This window comes from Galeopterus variegatus, unplaced genomic scaffold (genome assembly GCF_000696425.1).
Source record: "Galeopterus variegatus unplaced genomic scaffold, G_variegatus-3.0.2 Scaffold1943, whole genome shotgun sequence".
NCBI classification, from domain to species: Eukaryota; Metazoa; Chordata; class Mammalia; order Dermoptera; family Cynocephalidae; genus Galeopterus; species Galeopterus variegatus.
In genome coordinates, this window is record NW_007728054.1 from 27,054 (window position 1) to 49,717 (window position 22,664).

At 33.4% G+C, this 22,664-nt stretch overlaps 1 protein-coding gene across 1 annotated transcript in view; it reads left to right on the forward strand.

The window, feature by feature from the left end:
* Window positions 1-978: 978 nt before the first annotated feature.
* Window positions 979-22,664, forward strand: part of LOC103596121 (low-density lipoprotein receptor-related protein 1B-like) — a gene marked incomplete at its 5' end in the record, with an annotated part of 148,581 nt that continues 126,895 nt past the window's right edge. Inside the window, 6 exons of the mRNA XM_008579694.1 lie at window positions 979-1,095; window positions 7,891-7,997; window positions 13,736-13,865; window positions 15,517-15,623; window positions 15,959-16,091; window positions 21,895-22,017. Of these exons, the coding sequence (XP_008577916.1) occupies window positions 979-1,095; window positions 7,891-7,997; window positions 13,736-13,865; window positions 15,517-15,623; window positions 15,959-16,091; window positions 21,895-22,017 (717 nt within the window). The remainder of the gene's footprint in view (window positions 1,096-7,890; window positions 7,998-13,735; window positions 13,866-15,516; window positions 15,624-15,958; window positions 16,092-21,894; window positions 22,018-22,664) is intronic.

Here is a 22,664-nt window from a genome sequence, read left to right on the forward strand (position 1 = left end):
GATACTTTAAAACACATTATGTGTCTCATAAACCAAGGGATCTACTGAGTCACAATTTCCATTATAAAAAAATTTCCAAGTGCTTTATATGTATGCACATTAAAATTTAAGAATCACTGCTTTAGACTATATACAGGTAGATATTACTCATGGAAATTCAAAAATATGATTTAAAATTTGAACAAATTGCACACATTCTGATTCTTGCTAATATGGACATAAATTAGATTCATTGTAAAGAACACTAAATCAGGAGTGAAAGCACTTTTTAATATACATATTGGCCATGCCATTTAATGGTATTGAAAATTCATCAAGTCTCTAAGCTTTGAAGAGTTTTTGTTTTATCATCTGTAAAGTAAAAGAATAGCTAATACTTCTGGTACTCAATGAGGCTGTTTAAAGATTCATGTGAAATGGTAGATTGTTAATGTTCAAGCTCTGTACATATTTAAGGCATTATTATAATCTATGAGTTTATGTGTTTATGAGTGAACAATGGCCAGGATTTAAAAACAGCAACTACTATAGGTACATTATGAATAAGAGCTCTTTAGGGAGGAAAATGAGATGACAACCTCAGAGTCAGATTAATAACCGTTTCTTTTTGTTGCTTCATAGCAAAAATAAAGGATGGGTTTGGGAAGGAATGTCCTAAAGGAAAGAATAGTTTTGAATCATTTTGATCTTCCTTTGTTTTTGTTTTGGCTGATTTTGTTGACTTTACTTGGTTGGTCCAGTCAATTACTTTATAATTAGCCTGCGATGAAAACGTGACCGATAGCAACTTAAAACAAAACAAAAACACGAATTTAACTCAGCATTTGCCTTCAGTTTTTCCTAGGGATGCTTATCAGTCAGTATCTGAGTTAAGGTCTGAGTAAATATTATATGCCATGGGTTTGGCATGGCAGTCAGGACATTGTGAGAGATCTCTTTGTGGAAGTCAGTGATGCACTGTGATTCTTTCCTTTACAGATAAAAAGACCTGTGGTCCTCATGAATTCCAGTGTAAAAACAACAACTGTATTCCAGATCATTGGCGTTGTGATAGTCAAAATGACTGCAGCGATAATTCAGATGAAGAAAACTGTAGTAAGTTACTCTTGCCTAATAATACTGCAAGCTTGTCAGCCCATCTGATAAGCAAGATGGCAATTTTTAGTTCGGGTAAGGTATAAATTTAAATCTATCTGTCCTGCAGCTCACATTTATATATATATTCACATTTAGACAAGAATATTCAGACTACATTGACCTGAATCTCAAATGGTAAAATTATTGAAATGTTCATCCTGGGAGTTATTTTCTTACAGTTCTCAGAATTGGTATGAAAGTACCATGAGGTTTAATGCGACCCATTAGTATGCAATGAAGGCAGCCCTTGATGCAAGTTCATACAATGAGCTGAATGATGCAGAGACAGTGCAAAACATCTCATCCTTTAACGGATGGTATTCATTTTATTTCAGTCACAAATCCTTTTACACTACAGATTCACCCATGAGCATCTTTCAGCGAAATATCATTTATTTTCTCTGGAGTGGTGAACACCATATGTATTCAGGATACTTCTCTCTGAAAATAGAATAACACTATTATCATCATCTGCTTCCTTCATTTTTATGTAATAAATTTAAAAACAATAATTATCTAACAATTTTATCTTCTAAAAAGGATGGCAAGTATGTAAAATTGTAGCAAGATGTCTATATTCTAGCATTAATTTCTGAATCTATTTTTTAACTTCACTTCCATTCACTGCTATTTAAACAAAGTAATATAACCCACTTAAAATAATCCAATTTCATATATTAAATATTTATATTCTGCTACTTCCAAAAAGGATTCGATGCAGATTAATACCAGTAATGTCTTCTCTTACAGACATCTCATGGCACTAACAGCATTCATCTCCCAGGAGGCAAAAGACTATATTTACATAGGAATATGTTATATTAAGGCATATAATTAGTAATATGAAAGTCTTAATAAACCATTTGGATATTTGGCTTGCAAAATATCGAGTAATGTTTTGAATAACTTTTAAAACTTAATCTGACCCGTGCTTGAGAATCAAGTACAGTAAGTATGAAATCTCTGGATTATTATGATTATGGAGCACTCTGAATATAGAACCTTTATAACTTCCTCTTCACATAGATATCTCCCAACTGGTCATAGTCTTTAGAAAGGTAAAGCACATTGCAGAGAGTCATTAGAATGTTTCAGATTCCTTTAATCAGCAAAAAAACCAACCAAACAAACAAAAAAAGATCCTTTATGCAGCAGGTTCTCAGATCTGTCTAGTGATTAAAATAAGAATTTGTTGGGGTGAAGGTAGTAGGGAGAGAAGACTAAGTATGAAAAAGTAACAATTATATATATGCTTTTTGTTTATTTGTATGGCAGAGCTCAAAATACAGGTAACTACTTAGCTTGGTTTTTGAAATATCTAGTGTTATCAATAAGATATCTGAGAGTGAAGCCCTAGGACAGAAGGATGCTGAGAACAGAGGGTGGGTGAGAGGGCAGTGATGGAGACTTGTACCTTGGAGAGTCATTATTCAAGGGGGCAACTGAAATTATAAAGAAGGGTAAGAACGAAGGGTTGAGATAGCCTGTTCCTGAGTCTGTGGGGCTTTCCTAAGTGACTGAGTATTGTTGTGCTGATATCTAAAAGTCAGCCTTTGGTGCAAGAAAGCGAGAAGGAAGAGCATTGACTCTCACTTGTCACTGTGGAAACAGTGATAAATCATTTAGCCACAGAGCCCTTAAGAAAAAGCAAGGGAAGTGGCTGCAGCAACAAACACTGCAGTATAAAATAGCCAGTTATGTGTGGTTCTCTTTCAGTTTCTGTTCATTCTTAGCTTGTTGCCTAAGATAAGTAATATTGATGAAGTTGCAGAGAAGAGATGACAATGGACAAGAATGAGACATGTTACAATTGTGACATGGAAGAGTAGAAGGCATGTGCAGGACTAGCATAAGAGTATGATAACATGTTACACGTGTAAGACAGCTGGAAGAATATGTTAAGGCAAATATTAAAGTATATTAACAGGTTAAATAAGTAAAAGCACATAAGAGGACGGATCAAGGAATCTAGATAATTGATAATGTTTAAAGATATTTTCTTATCGAAGATATAAATTCAAAGCTAAAAGAAATGGGAAGGTTTAGACACTGAAAATGCCAGTAGTTCTACATAGGCAGAAGCCAAATCACTGAAGAATGAGAAAAGAATAGAATATATTTATAGGGAGCACAAAGAGATTAGTCATAAAAAAAACACAATCTTCAAAAAAATACTGTTGCTGTATTAAATGCAATCAAGATATTTTCAATTTCTTATTATTTATTTAAACTATCGTAAATATATATGTGTGTGTATATATGTACACACAAACACACCACTGTCCTAAAATGTATATTATAAATTAATTTATATATATTTTAGCTATGTAATGTCCTAACTTTATATATATCTATATCTATATATATATATATATATACACACACACATTTACAGTAGTTTAAATAGATAATTGAAAATATATATATATATATATGTATATATATAGAGAGAGAGGTATATGATTGGTATGTACTTTCGTTTACATTTTCATATTTGGCAGTTATTATACACACACACATTTACAGTAGTTTAAATAGATAATTGAAAATATATATATATATATATGTATATATAGAGAGAGAGAGGTATATGATTGGTATGTACTTTCGTTTACATTTTCATATTTGGCAGTTATTATTAACTATTATTAAGTAGTGTAACATACCAGAGATAGTAAATCAAACTTATAATTAAAATGCAACAGCAACATATTTTAAAAGTCACTTTTGGACTTTGTTTACAAGTTTGATTTAATGAATTTACTTTTTAAATTGTGTTAGAAATGCTCCAGTCATAAATATGGGAAGAGTTCAAATAATGCAATTAAACAACAGCTATGTTTTAAATTTAATATGCATTTTACATTTTTATATTTCTGTGGGACAATTATTCCATTGTCATTTCATTATTTGCTGATTATGTCCCTCATCAAGTGTTCAGGAGATACACTTTACTTCAGCGATGATTTCTGCTCTTAAAAACAAGAAAATTTCATTGTCATTTGTGTTATTTTGTAACTTGGATTGAAGGTATGAAAATGCTTGAGAAACCTCAACATCTGTAAGATATTTATTAACAAAAAATATACTATACGGCATGTATGCCTCCTAAGTAATTGATATGCAAAATAATTACTCCATATCTTTGCATTATTAAGAAGTAACTAACAATCCAATAGATTTAAAAATACCAAGTAATTTGATAAACTAGATTAAGGTTTATGTAGATACAAGCTGCTTTTGCCTCATTTGAATTTCTAGTACTTTCACACTGAATTTATATGAGAAGATTATTTATATAGGTCGTCAGTTGCACTAATTGTGTTCTTAAAATTCTCCTCAGATGCTTACACCCACATTCATATAGCATTTGAACTTTTCACCAAGGGTTTATGATAATACTCTCAGGGAAAAACTGGAGTTTGGAAGACATTCTGCTTTGCCATTAATTCTATGGCTTTGAAAATCACTTTTATTTTCTGAACTTCAGTTTTTCAGTTTTGTGCCAACATGGCTTTCAAAGCTCCTTTCAATTCTGAGGCTGCATATTTTTGCCTCTGTTACTATTAAAGTAAATGACCAATCCATACGATGCCTCTGTTTTTTATTATTATAGAATTTGTACTAGCCTTCCAAAACATGGAAAGCATGTCCTGCAAAAGCTTCTTGGTTGCCAATCTGGGCTGTCTAGGTGAGACTTATGGGAAAATCTGGTTAATTATTTATGTGTGGGATTCCCTATCTACTCCTGGTTCAGGGATATAGGTACTATTAGAGAAAATTAGTGTGGTAACAGCACTTGAGAAATACTGGGGAAAATATCACAATTAAATTTTCTGTTCAAATGGGTTAGCTTCCAGATATAGTCCATATTTCTTTGTTCTTTTTCACAAGAAAAATGTTAACTATCATGCCTAAGTCTGAAAATTGGTCTTTTACTTTATCTGAAAAAGATCAAAAGTAAGATAAGCAATAAGAGTAAAAAAAAAAATCCCTTAGTATCTTCTCTCGTGACTAAATTACATTTTTCACAAGAGAGAGTTTCTTTTTAAGCTCTCTAAGTGGGAAAAGATTCTGAGATGCCTAAATGAAGTTTAGAAAAAGACCAGCTACCCCATTCCCTGATGGCATTTGTGTATGTGTAAATAATTCATGCTTATTATTAAGAAGTAGATTTTCTGGCATTTTAAAAAACATGATAGAAGGGCCGAGCCCGGGGCGCACTTGGGAGAGTGCGCACGCGGGTTCGGATCCTATATAGGGATGGCCGGTGTGCTCACTGGCTGAGCGCGGTCCAGCCGGTCTCAAAAAGGACAAAAAAAAAAAAAAAAAAAAAAAATAAAAATATGCAAAATTTCCATTTTCACTGAAAAAGCTTTTCCCAACAAGTCACTCAGTCCTTCATCCCCCATATTGGAACAGAACAAGTAATAATGTTATGATAAATCTCTATAGAACAAGTGCTATGTGGAACTATTGGGCAAATGTCTCCAAAGGCTGGCTATATGACTTCTTATAACATTACATCAATGACTGCCAACCCTTCATATAGCAAAGAGTGTCAAAGCCTGTGAAGCTATTGCTGTTTAGCACGTGATGAATGCACTTGCTTTTAAATAAGATAAAGGAAAATTAGAACTTTCAAGGAAGAATTAATCTCATTCAGATAACCCCCAAATCCAGGAAATTAAATGTTTCTTCTGCTGTTTTTGAACATCTGAGTACAATCTGTTTTAAATACATTCTCTCTTTATTCTTTTAATGAAAAACTCTTTGGTTGTTATTTTCTATTGTTAAATAAATTGAACATATTTCATTATAATTTCTTTTTCCTAAGAATAAAATTGCATGTGTCTGCAAATGAAAGATGAGAAAATGGCTTTAGTATGGAGTGATAAGCACAAGAGAGTTTTCTCTTATTATTAAGTAAAATAGACATTGTTAGCCATGTGCCTTAGACAAGTAACTTGACTTCTCAGGGCTTTACTAGTAATTTCTGTAATATGTGAGCACTTATAACTTCCTCAGTAGTATGGGAGGCAATGATGTGTCCTAGTAGTAAAATATACAGGCTCTGGTATCAGGTTATCTCAGTTCAAGTTCAATAACTAGCTCTTCTGCATGCTGGGAGTAATCTGGAGTAAGTTCCTTATCCTCTCTGTGCCTTGATTTATTCATGCAAAAAAGGGTACAACAATAGCACATACTTATTGAGTTGTTATGAGGATTCACTGATGAGTTAATTCAAGTACTTAGCATTATTCATCAAATGCCTAATAATAAATAAGCAAGCAGTAGCTTGTAGTTATTATTATTGTTATAATTAGTAATATAAGTATCAATAGTTATTTTTTAAGATTAAAGTATAATATACGTAAATACAGTATAAAGACAAAAGCGGAAATTGCTATTGTCACATTCACTAAACAAAAATGTAGACAAATGAGGGAATTATCCTTTTAGTGACTTTTTCCTATTTTACAGAATGGCATCTTGTTTTTTTCATGGCCTGATTTTCATATTTTAAGATAAATTATGTCCCAGAGCAGAACAAAATGCTCTTTGATACATATTGCACTTTCCACAATTCTTTCAGTGTTCTCACGGGGGTTCATTATATAGAAACATAGGAGACTTCACGATATCAGACAATCAAGATATTACCTTATATTTGGAAACTGAATGATTGTGTGGAGCAATATCCAAACACAGGCTGAATTTTTATGATATTTATGCAGAAAATTAGGCTTCATATGTATGTTCCTTAAATCTAATGTCTATTACCTATATCTCTTCCACCCGAATAAGAATGATGACACATTTGCAAATGTCATTAATGAATAGAAAAACAGAAGGGGTCTTTCATCATGCAAGACAGCAGTCCTGTTTAGAGAACAAAAACTAAAAGGAAGATGATCTCCAGTGGTCATATTGATTATTGCAGAAACAAATTGCTGAAATCCTACTTCACTGTCCAGATGAAACACATTCCACATAGGAATTAAGCCAAGTAGTTAAGCCATACTATTTGGCTTCTGTCCTATGTGGAATATGGCGACGTGTAATTAAATCAATAAATAGGAAATTATCTAAATTGGTAGGTAAATTATATTGGCATACGCAAAATATTGCATAAACAAATTGGCAGTTTTCAAAGAAAACAGCCTCCTTCTGACTTTTCAACCCATACCTATCTGGTTATATCCAATAGTATCCTCCTGTATCCTTCTTGTCCCATGAACTCTGGATTTTCTGCAGACAAAATTTAATAATTAGAAAGTCATTAGAATATATAATAAAAAGTCAAGAACCAAAGGCTAGACTCACTCCCCAGTTAATAAACAGCCTTTGGGCACAGAGAGTTACAAAATGTCTTATTTAAAGTGACAAATAAAATGACTTAAAACTCCAGCTTAAAAAGGTCATAGTTATAGTATGACAATATGTGGATTTTTAATGCTTTTTATTTTACTTTGCTGCTGTATTTTTATTTAAGAGTAGGCTATTTATCTTTTGTCTTTTTTTCCCAATTTGTTTCTGTAATGCCACTTTCTATGCATGACTTTAAAAATAAATTTGAAAAATCATTATGTTAGGTAGTATAGATGCTTCATGAGACATTTTCCTGAGCAATTTATTGGTTCCTCTTGGCTAACTTCTTTTTTTCAATGCTACCTCATTTTGTATGTCATGTAAATTTTAGAATTCAGTTGCATATAAGAGAATAACCCTATGCTATTTTTCTATCCCCAGAGCCACAGACCTGTACATTGAAAGATTTTCTCTGTGCCAATGGGGACTGCGTGTCTTCAAGATTTTGGTGTGATGGAGATTTTGACTGTGCAGATGGCTCTGATGAGGTAGGCATCTTTACAAAATCAAACAAAAAAGAAAGCAGTTTTTTGGAACCACATTTATAATTATTAGTATTCACTCCAATAAGTGTGACAAGTACAGCTCTGAAATGCACTTTGCCCCTGACATACTGAGATAAGTCTTATATCATGTGCTGTGCTGCACACCCCCAGTGTGGGGAATAGCTCTTGTGCTGCTATTGACAGTTAATTTTATAGTCTGTTTTACCTCAACTGGTGAATGGCTGGGTTGGGAATAAGATGTTTAAAAACCTTATTCCCTATAGCTGATGCCCTTGCCATCTGTGAATTTGTTCATAAATTTGCTGCAGTATTTATAGTCAGGACTAATATTTTTATGCATTTTAAACAGTTGCTTCTCCCCAGTCTCTTTCTTCAATAGATATAGTTTTACAGACTTCCATGTGGGTCATCAATTTTCATGAAACCACAGGTTGAGCTTTGCTTAGGTGATGAATCACAATCCATTTATAATAAGGCCTATGTACACACAGCTTTAAGTGAAAAAGTTTAGAATTTCTCCAAATAATTCTGTAAACTTAGACTGCAATAGGATTTACAGTGCTTTATAAAACTCATTATTTATGCATTTGTGTGTTTGTATGTCAGGTATTATTTACTCCATGATGTTTTAAAAGTAATAAATGACAGATGGTCACATATTTTTCCTCCATCAAACCTAAAATGACCTCAAGCCCTCCCTTTCCCATCACAGAGAAGTCCAATAATAGTCCCTTTTAAGGATTTTCTCTGTTTCTCTAGGATAATATCGGGAACACAGAACTTGTGCAATCAGGTCCAATCAGAGGTGAAGGAAAAAAGAGGTTTCCGGTCCTCAGTGGACACTTAGGCACCTTCTGTGATACAATGACTCCCTAGAGCTCAACTGCTCTGTTTGACAAGTTAGTCTACTCACCCCTTATGAGAGACTTTCCATGGACCATAGGCTTGACCAGAGAGGATCCTCCTTGTAGTTCTGGAGGTTACTGTGTTTCGGGTCCAACTTCCCTAACTATTCACTGATTTCCTGCCTCTTTGGGAGATACTGCAGGTCTCTACCATTTATAGAATCCACATAACTAGTTCTTTTCCAGCCCTTATGCATTCTTATCAAAATTGGATAATTCTTCTCCACTCTCTCACCGTTTTGGAAAAGTCACGCTAATCACATTCATGAGCCTAGATTTTGAAAACAAATGGGTATAACTTTTCACCTGAAGGCCAGCAAAATCTAAACCTCAAAGATGCAAAGTTATCTCAAAAGAAGTTTAAAAATACCACTTTTACACATGGGGCTATTCTCAAAGCAAAAGTCAAAACAAAAATTTAAAAAAACCATGGAGGAGTTAAATTTTTACATTGACTAATGCATTTACTTAGCACTCATTAATTCAAAAATTATATTAAACATTTCCAAGGCAGGAAAACATACTTCACATACACTTATCCATACCATGAAAAAAAAATGTTTTAATATGTTATACCAGCCTGTGTAATCTGTAAAATATCAGAGGTGGGGATATATTGCTAAAGGCTTATGATTTCATTTTGCATGTTATTCACCAGGTATGCAAGTTACATATACAAAATCAAACACTTTTTTCAAAATCTTGTTTATGTGAAATATTAACAACATTTCTCTCATGTCATAATTGATAGACATAGTTCTTTGATGGCCACATATATTTCCATATATCCAGGCATTTTTGTGATAATGCTCTGAGGGAATAAAATGACCTTCCTTAAAGGCAGTCTTTCTCTACATTTACAGACATTTAGTACAGTCTGCATGTAATGAAGTGGCTAACGCTATAGGCAGTTGATTTTCATCTATTTTCTAAAGTCCAGAATGACAGGTTGCATTGACAAAAAGCAAACAAAAAGGAGGGCTGAATAAATGGCTAGAAGGCAGAATTATACACAGAATACTCTGATATTAAGAACAAAAATTGGAGAATTGTGAAGATAAGTTTCTGTACGAAAGTGAACTGATAGTATAATTAGCTTGTTAATATCTAGCCAAAGCAATAAAAAAGAAATTTAAAAAACCCAACTTGGATCAACCTAATTGTATATCAAGCGTATATCTCTGTAACATACAGAGAATTATTATTTAAAGTTACTTTAAATTATAATATTTGGTGTCTACATCTAGCATAATATATTCTAAGCACAAAAAGAAACACAAAAGAATCTTACACTGCATTCATAGACATGTTAATAATAATATTAGTTTTGCTCATTTGAAACTCATATATAGGGTAGTTCAAGTTCTTAATATTAATGTCATTAGCACTCAAAGTAAAATAAAGAAGATATAAATATAGAAACAAAAAATTAAGTGAAAAGTCTGTAATATTAAATTCCAAAGTATCAGTAAAAGATATATATTTTTTTAATTAAAGAACTTTATTTAGAGAGTATAAATGGCAAGCCCAGAAATGATCTTGTCAGTGGTAGCATTTTACTGGAAGAACATAAGCCATACTGAAGCATTTTCTGCCAACAAGTATAGTAGTGCAGTCATCTGACCCATTCCTGTCTGAGAATCCCAAGTCCCAATGACAAATGTCATAGAATATTAGATCTCAGCAAACTTTGGAGATGTAGCTATCTCTTCTTCAGGGACACTAAGAAACAAAGTGGAGTTCACCCAGGCAGTCAGTAGCTGAATGAGGGCTAGAACCCAGGTTTCTTGAATTGAAATCAAGTGCTCTTTTTGCTTGAACAAGCTGCCTCGTGGTAAATCCATCTTCTCTGATAACCGAAAACATTCAACATCACATTATAATGGATTGAACTATAAAAAGGCTAATAATGTTTTCATTACTTTAAAAAAAATTGTTTGTTATGCATATTCATGGTGAACAAAGCTGACCGTCACCACTTGAGCCCAAGATGTGATGGCCAGATCAATACTATCAGCATGCCCATTACCACAAAGTGTGATTATTCCCTGTGTTCCCCACCCAACTAATCACCGACTTCTATTCCCCTTCCCCGGAGGGAATGAGTATGAGATCTTGATTAATCTTTCTCTTTCTAAAAATATACAATGCCTACCTCTGTACTGAAAAAAATTTAAAACTCCGCAGTAATGACTATCCAAAAAATTCACAGAGTGGTCTCTAAATGCCATTTCCCAACTAAAGGAAACAAGACTCCTTTGAGAAATGTGTAATCCTATGTCTAAGAAAGAAAATTGACAAGATGAGCTGCTAATATCTAAAGCTATTAGGATAAGTGTTCAAAGTGCACAGGAGCAAACTTGAAGAAACTCCCATTGACAAAAGAAAAAATTTGAGCATCAGAAAGAAAAATGATTGTAATGAATTGAAACACAATAAATGTATAAAACTCCATGGATTCACAATACTTTAAAAAAATAAAAAGCCCTGTAGTCACTTTGGATGTTGCTAAAGTATTAATAGTCTTAGAATGTCAGTAGTCAAAATCAGAACGTGGGACATTCTGTAGAATGAATGACCTAGTTTCTTCAAGTGGTAAATAGTATTTTAAAAACCTGAGAGAATGGTAAATAATTATACATTAAAAAAAACTTAAACCAAATTCAATGTGTAGATGTCTTTTAAATTCTCATTGTTCCAAACAATATCTATAGTTAAGTAAATGAGGAAATTTTGGATATGGATTGGATATACAAAGAAATTATTGTTTATTTTGTGATATTTTTAATTTTCTGATGCCCTTGTTGTGTTAAAATATTCCAGAATGTAAATAAGTAAGGGGGAGAATGGATGAAACGTGAGTAGTGAAGTGTCAATTGTTGATTGGGTATGGTGGGCACATAGGGTTCACAATACTATTTTCTTTACTTTTTTGTATGTTTTTAGGTATCTAAAATAATAATTAAATACCCACACTATAAGCACATACTCTTACACCCACATACCCAACTATACTGTAATTTATTGCAGATAAAAATCTTCTGATGATAGTAAAAGTACCTAGAACTACCACCTTTTGTATTGTTGTCAAAACACCATAGATAAACCAGTACCATTGTTTATTGAGATATTTTACTTAAATGAGCCTAACTGCTGAGATAATCATTTATTAATTCTAGAAATGTTTACTGAGCAATTGTTATAATCATGGCATAGCATTAGATACATGTTTCATAGACAGACATAGTCTTTGTCCCAGTAGAGCTCAATTACATGAGATTTTTATTTCTATTTTTGTTTTCTACATTAGTTACCTCATTCATTTGTTCCACAGTTTTTATTGCATGCTTACTATACACAGGGCTGTCACTGAGCACGGGGAGCACTTTGGTGAACAAAACATGTGACATCTCTCATGACCAGTCCATGGGCTACTTCTTTAATGTCTTTCATGCCATTCACCATTACCTAGTTTATCTTTCAGATACCCCACATTTCTAATTATCCTTACACATGAGAAGCCTTTTCTTAGGTATGCCATTTCTGGCAAAACTTCCTCTGTTCAGCCTTTTCTAAAACCTCCAGTTTAAAACCATATTCATTTATCTTGGAAGTTAATATATTTTTATAGCAATTGTTGGTTTAGGTGTTGGTGTTTCATACTAGTCTATGAGTTTATCAAATATAGGGAGTAAATTTTAGTTTTCATTGCATTTTTATTATCTAAGAAAGTCGCTAGCAAATGGTAAACCCTCAATATATAGGAAAAGAAGGGAAGAAGAAAATTGCTTATATAGCAGTGTAATTAAACTGCCATCAGCAGGAATGTAGAAAGTAAACTCTCCTTTCTTTCATGGGAGTGAAACTGGGAAGAAGCAGCAGTAGTAGTTTAACATGACTCACTCACTGGAAGTTCCACATGCTTGTGAGAGTATTACACTTTTTGTGGAAGGAGCAGACAAGTACATTTTGGCAAGAATAGAAATTGCTTGACAACAGAAACATATCATCCCAGCAAGACATTTCTTTGGAGCATCTCATTTCAAACAGAGTGTTCAGACCCAGGGAAGGTGATTTCTAGTGGATCCCTTTTATTTATCTCATATAAAGAGTTGAAAGATCCCCAAAGGTAAATCTGCTATCCTGTTTGACTTTCAAATAAAATCTGTTTATGGGCTAGCAGAAATGACAATTGCGACAGTTCATTTCACAGTTCTTTAGGAAGAAATGTCAGAAAAGAGGAGAAGGGGAATCTGAACACCAACTAAAGTGTAAAAGGACCAGCAAGTGTGGAGAAAAAGATGGGGAGATGGGAAAAGAAAGAACACTAGTGGAAGGTTTGCCAATGCAAAACAAATTTGCCTTAGGATTTTTGTTTGTTTCACATTCCATCCTCCTGTTCAGCCTCCACCACCCCCAATGAACTGGATGTAATTGTTTAGAAATAATCTTTAACCCTTTTATTTTCCCACAGTCTTCATTATTACCTATAATCATTAAAATCCTGTTACTCCATTATTATCTATTGAGGAATGATCCACTCTGAGTGATTTAATTAGTATGATAAAGCCATGGAATTTATGTCCTCTTTCCATTTGCCTGTTTTATTATCCGCGGAGACATACGAAAGTGGAAAATTGTTATAATTATGTTATATAATCATGGACTTAAAATATAATATTCTAAGCCACTTGTATGTAGTAGACATAGTTTCTATACTTCTAGGTTTCTGTGCATAAGTTTTCTGGTTGCCTTTGGGTTTGTAGATATTTTCCTAAAATTTAATTTTAATTATGTCTGTGTTGTTTTTGACAGAGAAATTGTGAAACTAGTTGTTCCAAAGATCAGTTCCAGTGTTCCAATGGTCAGTGCATATTAGCAAAGTGGAAATGTGATGGCCACGAGGACTGTAAATATGGGGAAGATGAGAAAAACTGTGAACAAGGTAAAATAATGAAAATAATATTCAATGTAGCTGACATTTCACCTTGATAGAATTTTAATTCAAGCAGCAATATGCAGAAAATGGCAGCAAATATGTAGTTCTATTTACCACTTTTAAGAAATAAACTGAAATATCTGTGCATAAATTAATTGGTGTGCCCTTCGTATGTTTTGCAGAGAGATCGTTACTTCTGTATGGGATCCAAGTGTTATTCGCCCAAATTTGATTTTCTGGTTTCTATATCTTATCACACCATTTGGAATTATTTTCCCAAGATAGCAAAATGAAATATGTTAAAACTGTAAAGTATGATAAAAGTTTGGTTTTCAGTTATGGAAATTGAGGTTACAAAACAGAATGTAGTAGTTTCAATGTGTCGCCTGAGAAGAAGCATAAGTGTATTATTTGTATTTATGTCTTGGGCCAAAATAAAAATAAAATTCGGAAGGAAAATCAGAGTATGGCAAAAAGAAAACCTCAAAAAAACAATGATCCCACTCACCCAATCTATGCATGTTTATTCCTTATATACGACTCTATAAATATACTCATTACACACTTAACTTGTTTACTTAGAAATTTTAATTACATTATCTTATAAAAATTAGTGGGGAAAATAATACTATAATCTATTTATAACCACAAAAGCATTACCTTGAGAGACTAGGTCGGAATAGCAGATACGAACGCATACAAGTCCCATGCCCTAGTACCGTACCAGTGGTCCATATGGCCAATTGATTACATCTTTTTTACTGAATCCAGACATGTTCATAGACTCCTTATTAATACAGATTCCTAAGCAAATACTGCCAATTTAAAAAAATAAAGCTCAAGGAGAAAGCTTTTTAGCACCCCTGGACTAAGCAATTCAGACCACAAAGTCATTATGTGAGAACATTTGGCTACATAGAGCCCTAATATAAGGCCAATACCCCAGAGGTTTGAATGCAAGCCTTGCAAACCCAAACCCATAGACAAAGGCAGCTGTCACAATTCCTATATCAATTAGTTAGGCTGGATAGTGGTAGTAACTTATTTATCCACTTGTTATTTTTAATTTCTAAATACTAAGGGAATACTAAAAATTCTACAGGTTCTATTAATTGTATGTATATTCATTTAAAACCCCCAAACAATAAACTTCTTAAAAAAGCTTATTCAGATACTACATTTATGTCAACACAGCCAAATAGATATCACTGGGTATATGCCAGATTTTCCACTTTTTGTTTTATACAATGTGCATATATGAATTGACATTCCCAAGGATTAGTAAATATTATTACATTTTTGAAATTAATTTGAGGCTTTAATAATTTAAAATAATTTAATTTAAAACTGTGAAAAACTCATTTAACTCTTCAAAATCAAAGGGAGGGAGAATATTGACTTTTTTTTTCTGTTTTACTCTAATGAGTTAACTCCTTACTGCACAGGCTACTACATCATTGAAGTATGTTTAATACAATTCAATAATATTGTAAAGCACATTTTACATGTATATTTAATACCTAATATGTAATATACTTTAAGTAACATAAAGTATTCTTATTACTGTCTATAAATTTATATTTTTATATATTTTTATCTCCCAAACCAGTCACTCTCTTACTGTATCTAAATCTCAACTTTATAATTTTATATTCAGCTTCTCCTACCTGCTCATCAAGTGAATATGCATGTGCCAGCAGAGGATGTATTTCAGCATCTTTGAAATGTAATGGAGAATATGATTGTGCTGACGGTTCAGATGAGGTACAATATTATTCAATTAAAATCTTTGAATTACACGAATTAGGTTTGGGAAGGCGAATGTAACGAAAATAAAGAGAATCTCGATTCTTAGCACTGTCTAAAAAGTTAAACAAGTACATTGAATCCAATAATTTCAGCAAATACCTGAATCTTCATGTTGTTCATATGTTAAAATCCATTGTCATTTGTAGATGTTATATCATTAAGTCAAAAAAAAAAAAAAAGAAAGACCATGGTGAAATAAATCTCCAGTGTTATAAACTGCATGTTCATTTTGCCCATGACTGCATCATTATCATTAACAAAAACCGCAGCACACGTTTGTATTTGAACAGATGGACTGTGTGACTGAATGCAAGGAAGATCAGTTTCGGTGCAAAAACAAAGCCCACTGTATTCCAATTAGATGGCTGTGTGATGAAATTCGTGACTGTGTGGATGGCAGTGACGAAGACAGCTGTGAAAGAGGTAAAGTATTTTTGCGTGCGTGTCTGCAAATGAGACAATGAAAGTTAAGGTGCTGTGCAGAATACATAGTGTGTGCTAGAAGCAGAGGATAGGATCACTAAATGATTCTTTTTACTCTTTCTAGTTTCATTTCATAACAGCCTGTTCTAAATAAGCAAAATCCAGGTCCTTTTCAGACAGAGTATAATCTCAATCTGTTATGCAAGTGTTTATTGAGTGGCTATCAGGAATAAGTCTTGAGACTAGATGCTGACTTAGGGATGGGGATTACAGAAAACATAGACACTGTAGACACTGCTACAAAAGTGTTTCTGTGTACGCTTCTCTTCCATACGTCTTGCCTTACTCTGAAAGAATAGGATCAACATATGGTATTGTACACATTCATGTGCTATACAATATAAAGGTTGTGCCCCAAATTTCCTTCTTGCCATATCGTTGAGAATATGACCTACATTTTTTGTCATTCTGGAAGACAACTTTCAGTTTTGTCATATGTTATTTCCCAGCTATCTGAAGACAATTTCCTGACAGATAACAACTTTTTAGTTGTAAACCACAGCATTAAAAGCAGCAATTGTTACTACATTAGAGTTAATGAGAGTTAATAAAAGCAAAGCAATTGCGTGCTGAAGCTTAAAATGATCACAAATTAAACAATTCTTGTTATTTTCATATTGTTAATATGTTGTTTAAATATGTCTTATGATTTGCTTGCAAAAATCTCTCAATGAATTTTACAGAATATTTGTCATGCCATGAACAGAAACAATGCTGGGTGTCACCACATGATGCAAGGCATTTGAACATGTACTCAGAGTTTATACAGTTTACATATATCTAAAATATTTACCTCCACAAATATCTAGTCACCCAAGGAAAATATCTTTCTACTTTATTTAATATCACAACAGATGTTTATGATTAGATATGTCCATCCCAAACCTGACAAGATGTGATATTCAGCAGAAGAAATTTTAGTTTCATTTGGACTTTTTAGTTCATTTTAGAGAGATATAAAAAAGCTAGACATTCATAATAACAATTTCTACCTTTGGTTAAGCTCTCATACTCACTTTCTGTAGTTGGTCACTCTAGAGACAGCTAACATTGCAGACAATCTGGCAGCAGCAACTCATATGAACTATTGTATTCAAAGACTTTGGATAATAATTAAGTTATTCCTTATTTTCTGTTTTCTAGCTAATCACCTCTCTCTCTCTACTGCCACCAGTCTAGTTCATTCTCCCAAGCTTCTTGCTTGGTCTCCTGTAATATCAACTAGCTGGTCCCCAAGATATCCTATTCACTGCTACCAGGTTCATCTTATTTAAGTGCACCTCTGAGTATGCCAGTCCTTACTCACAGTTCCTGGTTATAGAAACAACTCAACCCAGCAGTCAGGTCACAAGAGAATAATCCCATTTTACCTTCCCAGCCTTAAATTCTTGTATTCCTCTTTTTGTATCATATCCTAACCAAACTGGAAAATCTGAAGTGCCTTTCAGATCTAAAATCATTCTACTAAACGTTTAATCTCACCGACTAAAAGAAGAATTGAGAGCCTTTAATGCTGTCATTTACAAATGTGTCAAAGCCCCCCTCCCTCTCCACTTGCACTTCTAATTTTCTCAGGTTTCTTTGCTGCCAGGTAATTGAGTTCCAGTGAAATTCCTTAGTGGTTAAAGTATTTGATTTTGTATGGGTGTACTTTAGGCATGAACAAGTTCAAATTTCTAGTATTTAATTTACTCCGAGGAAGTGGCTTAGATATTGGATAAATGTATTTTAATGCATCGAGGAAATGAAATGCCAGAATAAACATCTATTCAATGTCACTTTTGTCCATCACATGATTGGAACTAAGTATTGAGGGCTGGAAGCTAAGAAACTTCAGGATAAGCGTGGCACATTTTCCCAGGGAATCAATTTTACTGGTTTACTTTAAGAGACTAAAACCCAAAGTACTATGGAATTAAAAGCAGCATTCACATTTTAAAAGTTAAACATATCACCTCAAGGAAACTAGGTGCTTGTTCTGGCCTGAATCTACTCTTCACCACAATTTTTCAGGAAAAGATTAAAAGGTATTTTTTTAGGAATCATCAGCTCAAAAACTATGTAAATTATAAAATATTATCATATGTTAAAGTTTCTTCAAATTAAGATGAGACTTTAGATGCTTATTCTATGTGAAGATGCACTTGACCAGATTTCTATGAACCTGCCAAGGGCTCAGTTATAATTTAGATGTGTTATTGTTAATGAATATATACTTTTCTATTTTTCTAATAACCTCCTGTTGAGCTGATTAAGAACATGACTAGGAAACTGGAATTTTAATCTAGCCAATCTCTTTAAATTATACCTTTTTTGTTGTTTATGTGTGCTTCATGCCATTTCAAAATAAGGCATTTTAAGTTAGACTCAGGATGTCATGGTGCCCCATGACGCAATTTCTGAAATGCAAATTCTTTATAGTACAACATGCAGTCTTTAGCAGGTTAGCACAAAACCTTTGGCTTTTTGTTACAATTGTTATTTCATTTATATTTCTCTTATTATTAAACACAGTGGCATGTCCAATGCTCTTATGGGGGAAATTATAATGTTATCTACTCCAATACCTTAGGGAACTCATTTTTTCTTTTTTACATTTTTTCTATTTGTAGTGGGCTACAAATAGAGATTTCTAGAGTAATTAGAGGAGGTCAAGAGTTCACAAATTCTGTTTGAATTTAATTCATTGTAAATGGAGCATGCAATGAAATTTAGTTGTTAGAATCTTTATTCTGAAAGAACACAACTCTCCTTCATATTCTATGGATTTTGATTTCGAATTAAGGTAACACTCACCTCATACCAGTATTCCTATCTTTGGCTTCTTTAGTACAAATGACTGCACATATGAGTATTACTATTTTGATTTTTTTTTCAAAGAGAGTTAAATGGTATGGTATTTTGTTGTATGGAGATTGTTTTTAAATTACAGCATTTTAGAGCTTAGCATTGTAAAAATTTGAAAGAAAGGGGTACCCCAGTGGCAGATATGGAACTATCAGAAATCTCAGAGAATGATATTCACCTTATGGACTGACCAAGGATCTGCCTTTGCATGTATCATAGAGTTTGGTGGTTCTCAGAGATGCCAATGTGAACTGTACTAGTTTTGCTAAATTTTTTTGCAGAAAATCTTACAACTGTTCAGATTGATATTGCTATAAATTCTTGATATCAGCTCTATCATTAAAGATTTTATGCAATCTACCTAATAATTTCCTAATCATGTTTCTCTACCATTAACCATTTTTTTAAAGTTGTCTTTCTTCCTTAAATCTGTCACTAAGATAGAACTCTATCTTTCTCAGTTAATGGCCTCACCTTTTATTTTACAGCAATAATAAAAATTGTGAACTCTTTTTCAACATCTGGTCACCACATTAACAAGTCTACCTGTAGCTGTGCTCAGACTTTCCCCCTTCCTTCCTCTTGAAACAGACACTTGTCTCACTCACCTCCAGGCTAAGGCTAATCCTTTTATTTTGCTCTAGATCTCAAACACTTCACAGTCTCTGAATTTTCAAAGAATGCATTATTTCAATTATCTTTTTTCCCTCCTGCATCTTCAAACCTACCTTGTCTATTGAATTATTCCTAGAAACCTTGAAACGTGCTAAGGCATCTGTTTTCTCCCACACAAGCAACCAGGCTCGCTTACGATAACCTGACTTTCTCCTCTTTTCCTTCCCTTTTTGACCAAACTTTTGAAGAGAGATTTCTTCATTCACTACTACTTCCTCTTTTCATTCAATAATCAATTACAATCATTCCATTAAACTCACCACCACTTTACTAAATTTAATCTCTTTCCGTTATTTAAATGTGCTAAGCTTCCTGTTAGAACACTTTTCCCATATTTTCTCTGATATCACTCTTCCAGATATTTCTCCAACCACTCTGGTTCCTTTTTCTCAGTCTCTTTTCTAAACTGCTCTTAATCTACCTAATCTTTACATGCTGGTTTCCGCAGTGTTCTCTTCTAAACTTCAAATAACAGCTATTTTCTGATCATTACCAGATACACACTTACAGCTCAGAAACCTGTCTTATGTTTCAGACACATTTATCTACTAGCCTGATAAACATCACCACATGGTTATCTTCCAGTACCTTCAACTAAGGGCATCATTATTTCTCCTAAGCCCGCTTCTCCTTCTGGGTTCCTTTATTTGTTGAACAACACCAACATTCACCAAATGTTCCAGACAAACCAAAAATTGAGTTCCATGTTTGACTGCACCCTCTCCTTTTCCACCTTCATTTATTTAGCCTCAGGTACTGAGGATTTTACCTTCTGAAGAGTTCTCAAATGTAGCTCCTCTAAATCAAGTTACCATCAGTTTTTTTGTTTGTTTGTTTGTTTTTTCTGGATTTCCCCAAGCCCTCTTCAGATTGATCTTTTTTCCTCCAGGCTTGGCTTTACTCCATCTTCATTTTCAAGTTTTTCACACAACAGCTAGCGCATTCATTCTAAAATCCAAATCTGATTCTATCATTTCTTAAGCTAAACCTTTTGCCACTGAAAGTGAGTTATTAGAGACAAGTCAAAACTCAGACCAAGAAGGGTTATTTGACCTTCCCAACACTAGGCTCGTTATTTCCTTCAAAGTGAATCCACGAAATGAACAATAGCCCTTTCTAGGTATTTTCCAGGCTTGCAAGGATGACCACTACCACTCCACAGCCCCATGTTCTACTGAGCATATCCACCTTTAAATATGTTAATTCCTTCAGTAAGCCAAATCTAGCCAACTCAGGAACCATACCTTTAATCTTATGTATGAAGTTCAAATAGGTAGTGTAATACTCTGAGAGCAATCTTATTTATCTTAATTCTAAATTCCCATCTTTGCATTCTTTCTTCAGGTACTGTTTGCACATATGACCTTATAATTCACTTTAACCATGCCTCTTTTGTAATGTATGAAGACTTTGAGTCCTAGAGAAATAAACAGAGTTGTCCAAAGCAAGACAAGAATCCACAATTCCTAACTCCTCACTCATTGCAATCTCGAATATAAATTGCTGCATCTCTAGACATATAGCCCAAATTGACTGGTTCTTTGGGTCATTTGCATGTGGTTGATGTACTTAGCAATTTTACATTAGAATATCCCTGTATTACTGATATTTTTATTTATTTGTGAGAAGAAAAAAATAAAATAAAAACATTTAAAAATACGAAAAACATTGGATGACTCATTGAAAAATTTTTATAAGAAAAAATCTGTTTTATAAGAAATGGCTTTTAAAAGAGTAAATGTTTTTCTGTGACTGCAAAGAACTTTGTAGTGGTTATTCTAAGTTTTTAATGATCTGGTTTGTTAGTATTCCAGATACAGCTAAAGTATCCAGTAACTCTAAAAATGTCTTTTATTTCTAGAACAATGAATTTTTAATAGTAAAAATTAATACTTTTAAAAGTCCAAATACTCAGTAACCTAAAGATTATGCGAAGAAGATAATTTAGATTTGAAAAAAGCTTTCTTCTGCCATTTTATTAGTATTCTACAAGGAAAATATGATATATATGAACGTAATGTTATGATGTTTTGACATGTAAACCGTGAACGCTCTTTTAAAAACAAATTTGGACATTACCTGCTTTTAGTTTACGCATGAAATAAATATAAGGAATAAAGAAACTAGATATACTGTGTGATAAGAATTAGAGGAATATGTGTTCTGCTTACTTGACCAGCATTAACTATGTTGACCATCTGTCTTTTGTTTTAAAATAAAGGTGGGAATATATGTAGAGCTGATGAGTTCCTTTGCAATAATTCCCTTTGCATACTACATTTCTGGGTGTGTGATGGAGAAGACGACTGTGGAGACAGCTCTGATGAAGCCCCTGACATGTGTGGTATGGCATTTCACATGGGTCTAGATTATACTCTCATCTCCTGATCTAATGTGCTGACATGAATCAATGAAGCGGTGAGGTGAACCACAAATTCTACCATCCTGGGGTTAGATAGATAAAGTAGAACCATAGATACCGCTTTTGTTCAGGTAATAAAGAGATTACCCAGTTCAAAATTTATGGCTTTATAGAGAGTTCTTCTAAATCTGAACTTGCATGTGTCACTATTCAAAAGATAGATTATGGACTGTCTGGGAGGATTTAGAGTAGTTGACCTCTTGAATGAGTAAGATTCATATAAGGATTTTGGCTTCACATCAAATTGATATTTTAGGCTAAAAAAAATTTTTTTGACAGATAAGCAAATGGAAAAACTGTGAATAATAAAATCATAGTTCCACAAGTCACCCACTACTGAAAGTTTTTCAGAGCAGAAATAAGCACACACACAGAGTTATGCATGGCATAATGGCATTTTGGTCAACAATAGGCTGAATATATGACAGTGATCAGAGCACATAGCCTAGGTGAGTATTTGGCTATATGTAATCCAGGTTTTTGTAAGCACACTCTATGATGTTTGCACAATGATGAAATTGACTAATGATGTGTTTCTCAGAACATATTCCCAGTTGTTAAGCTACACA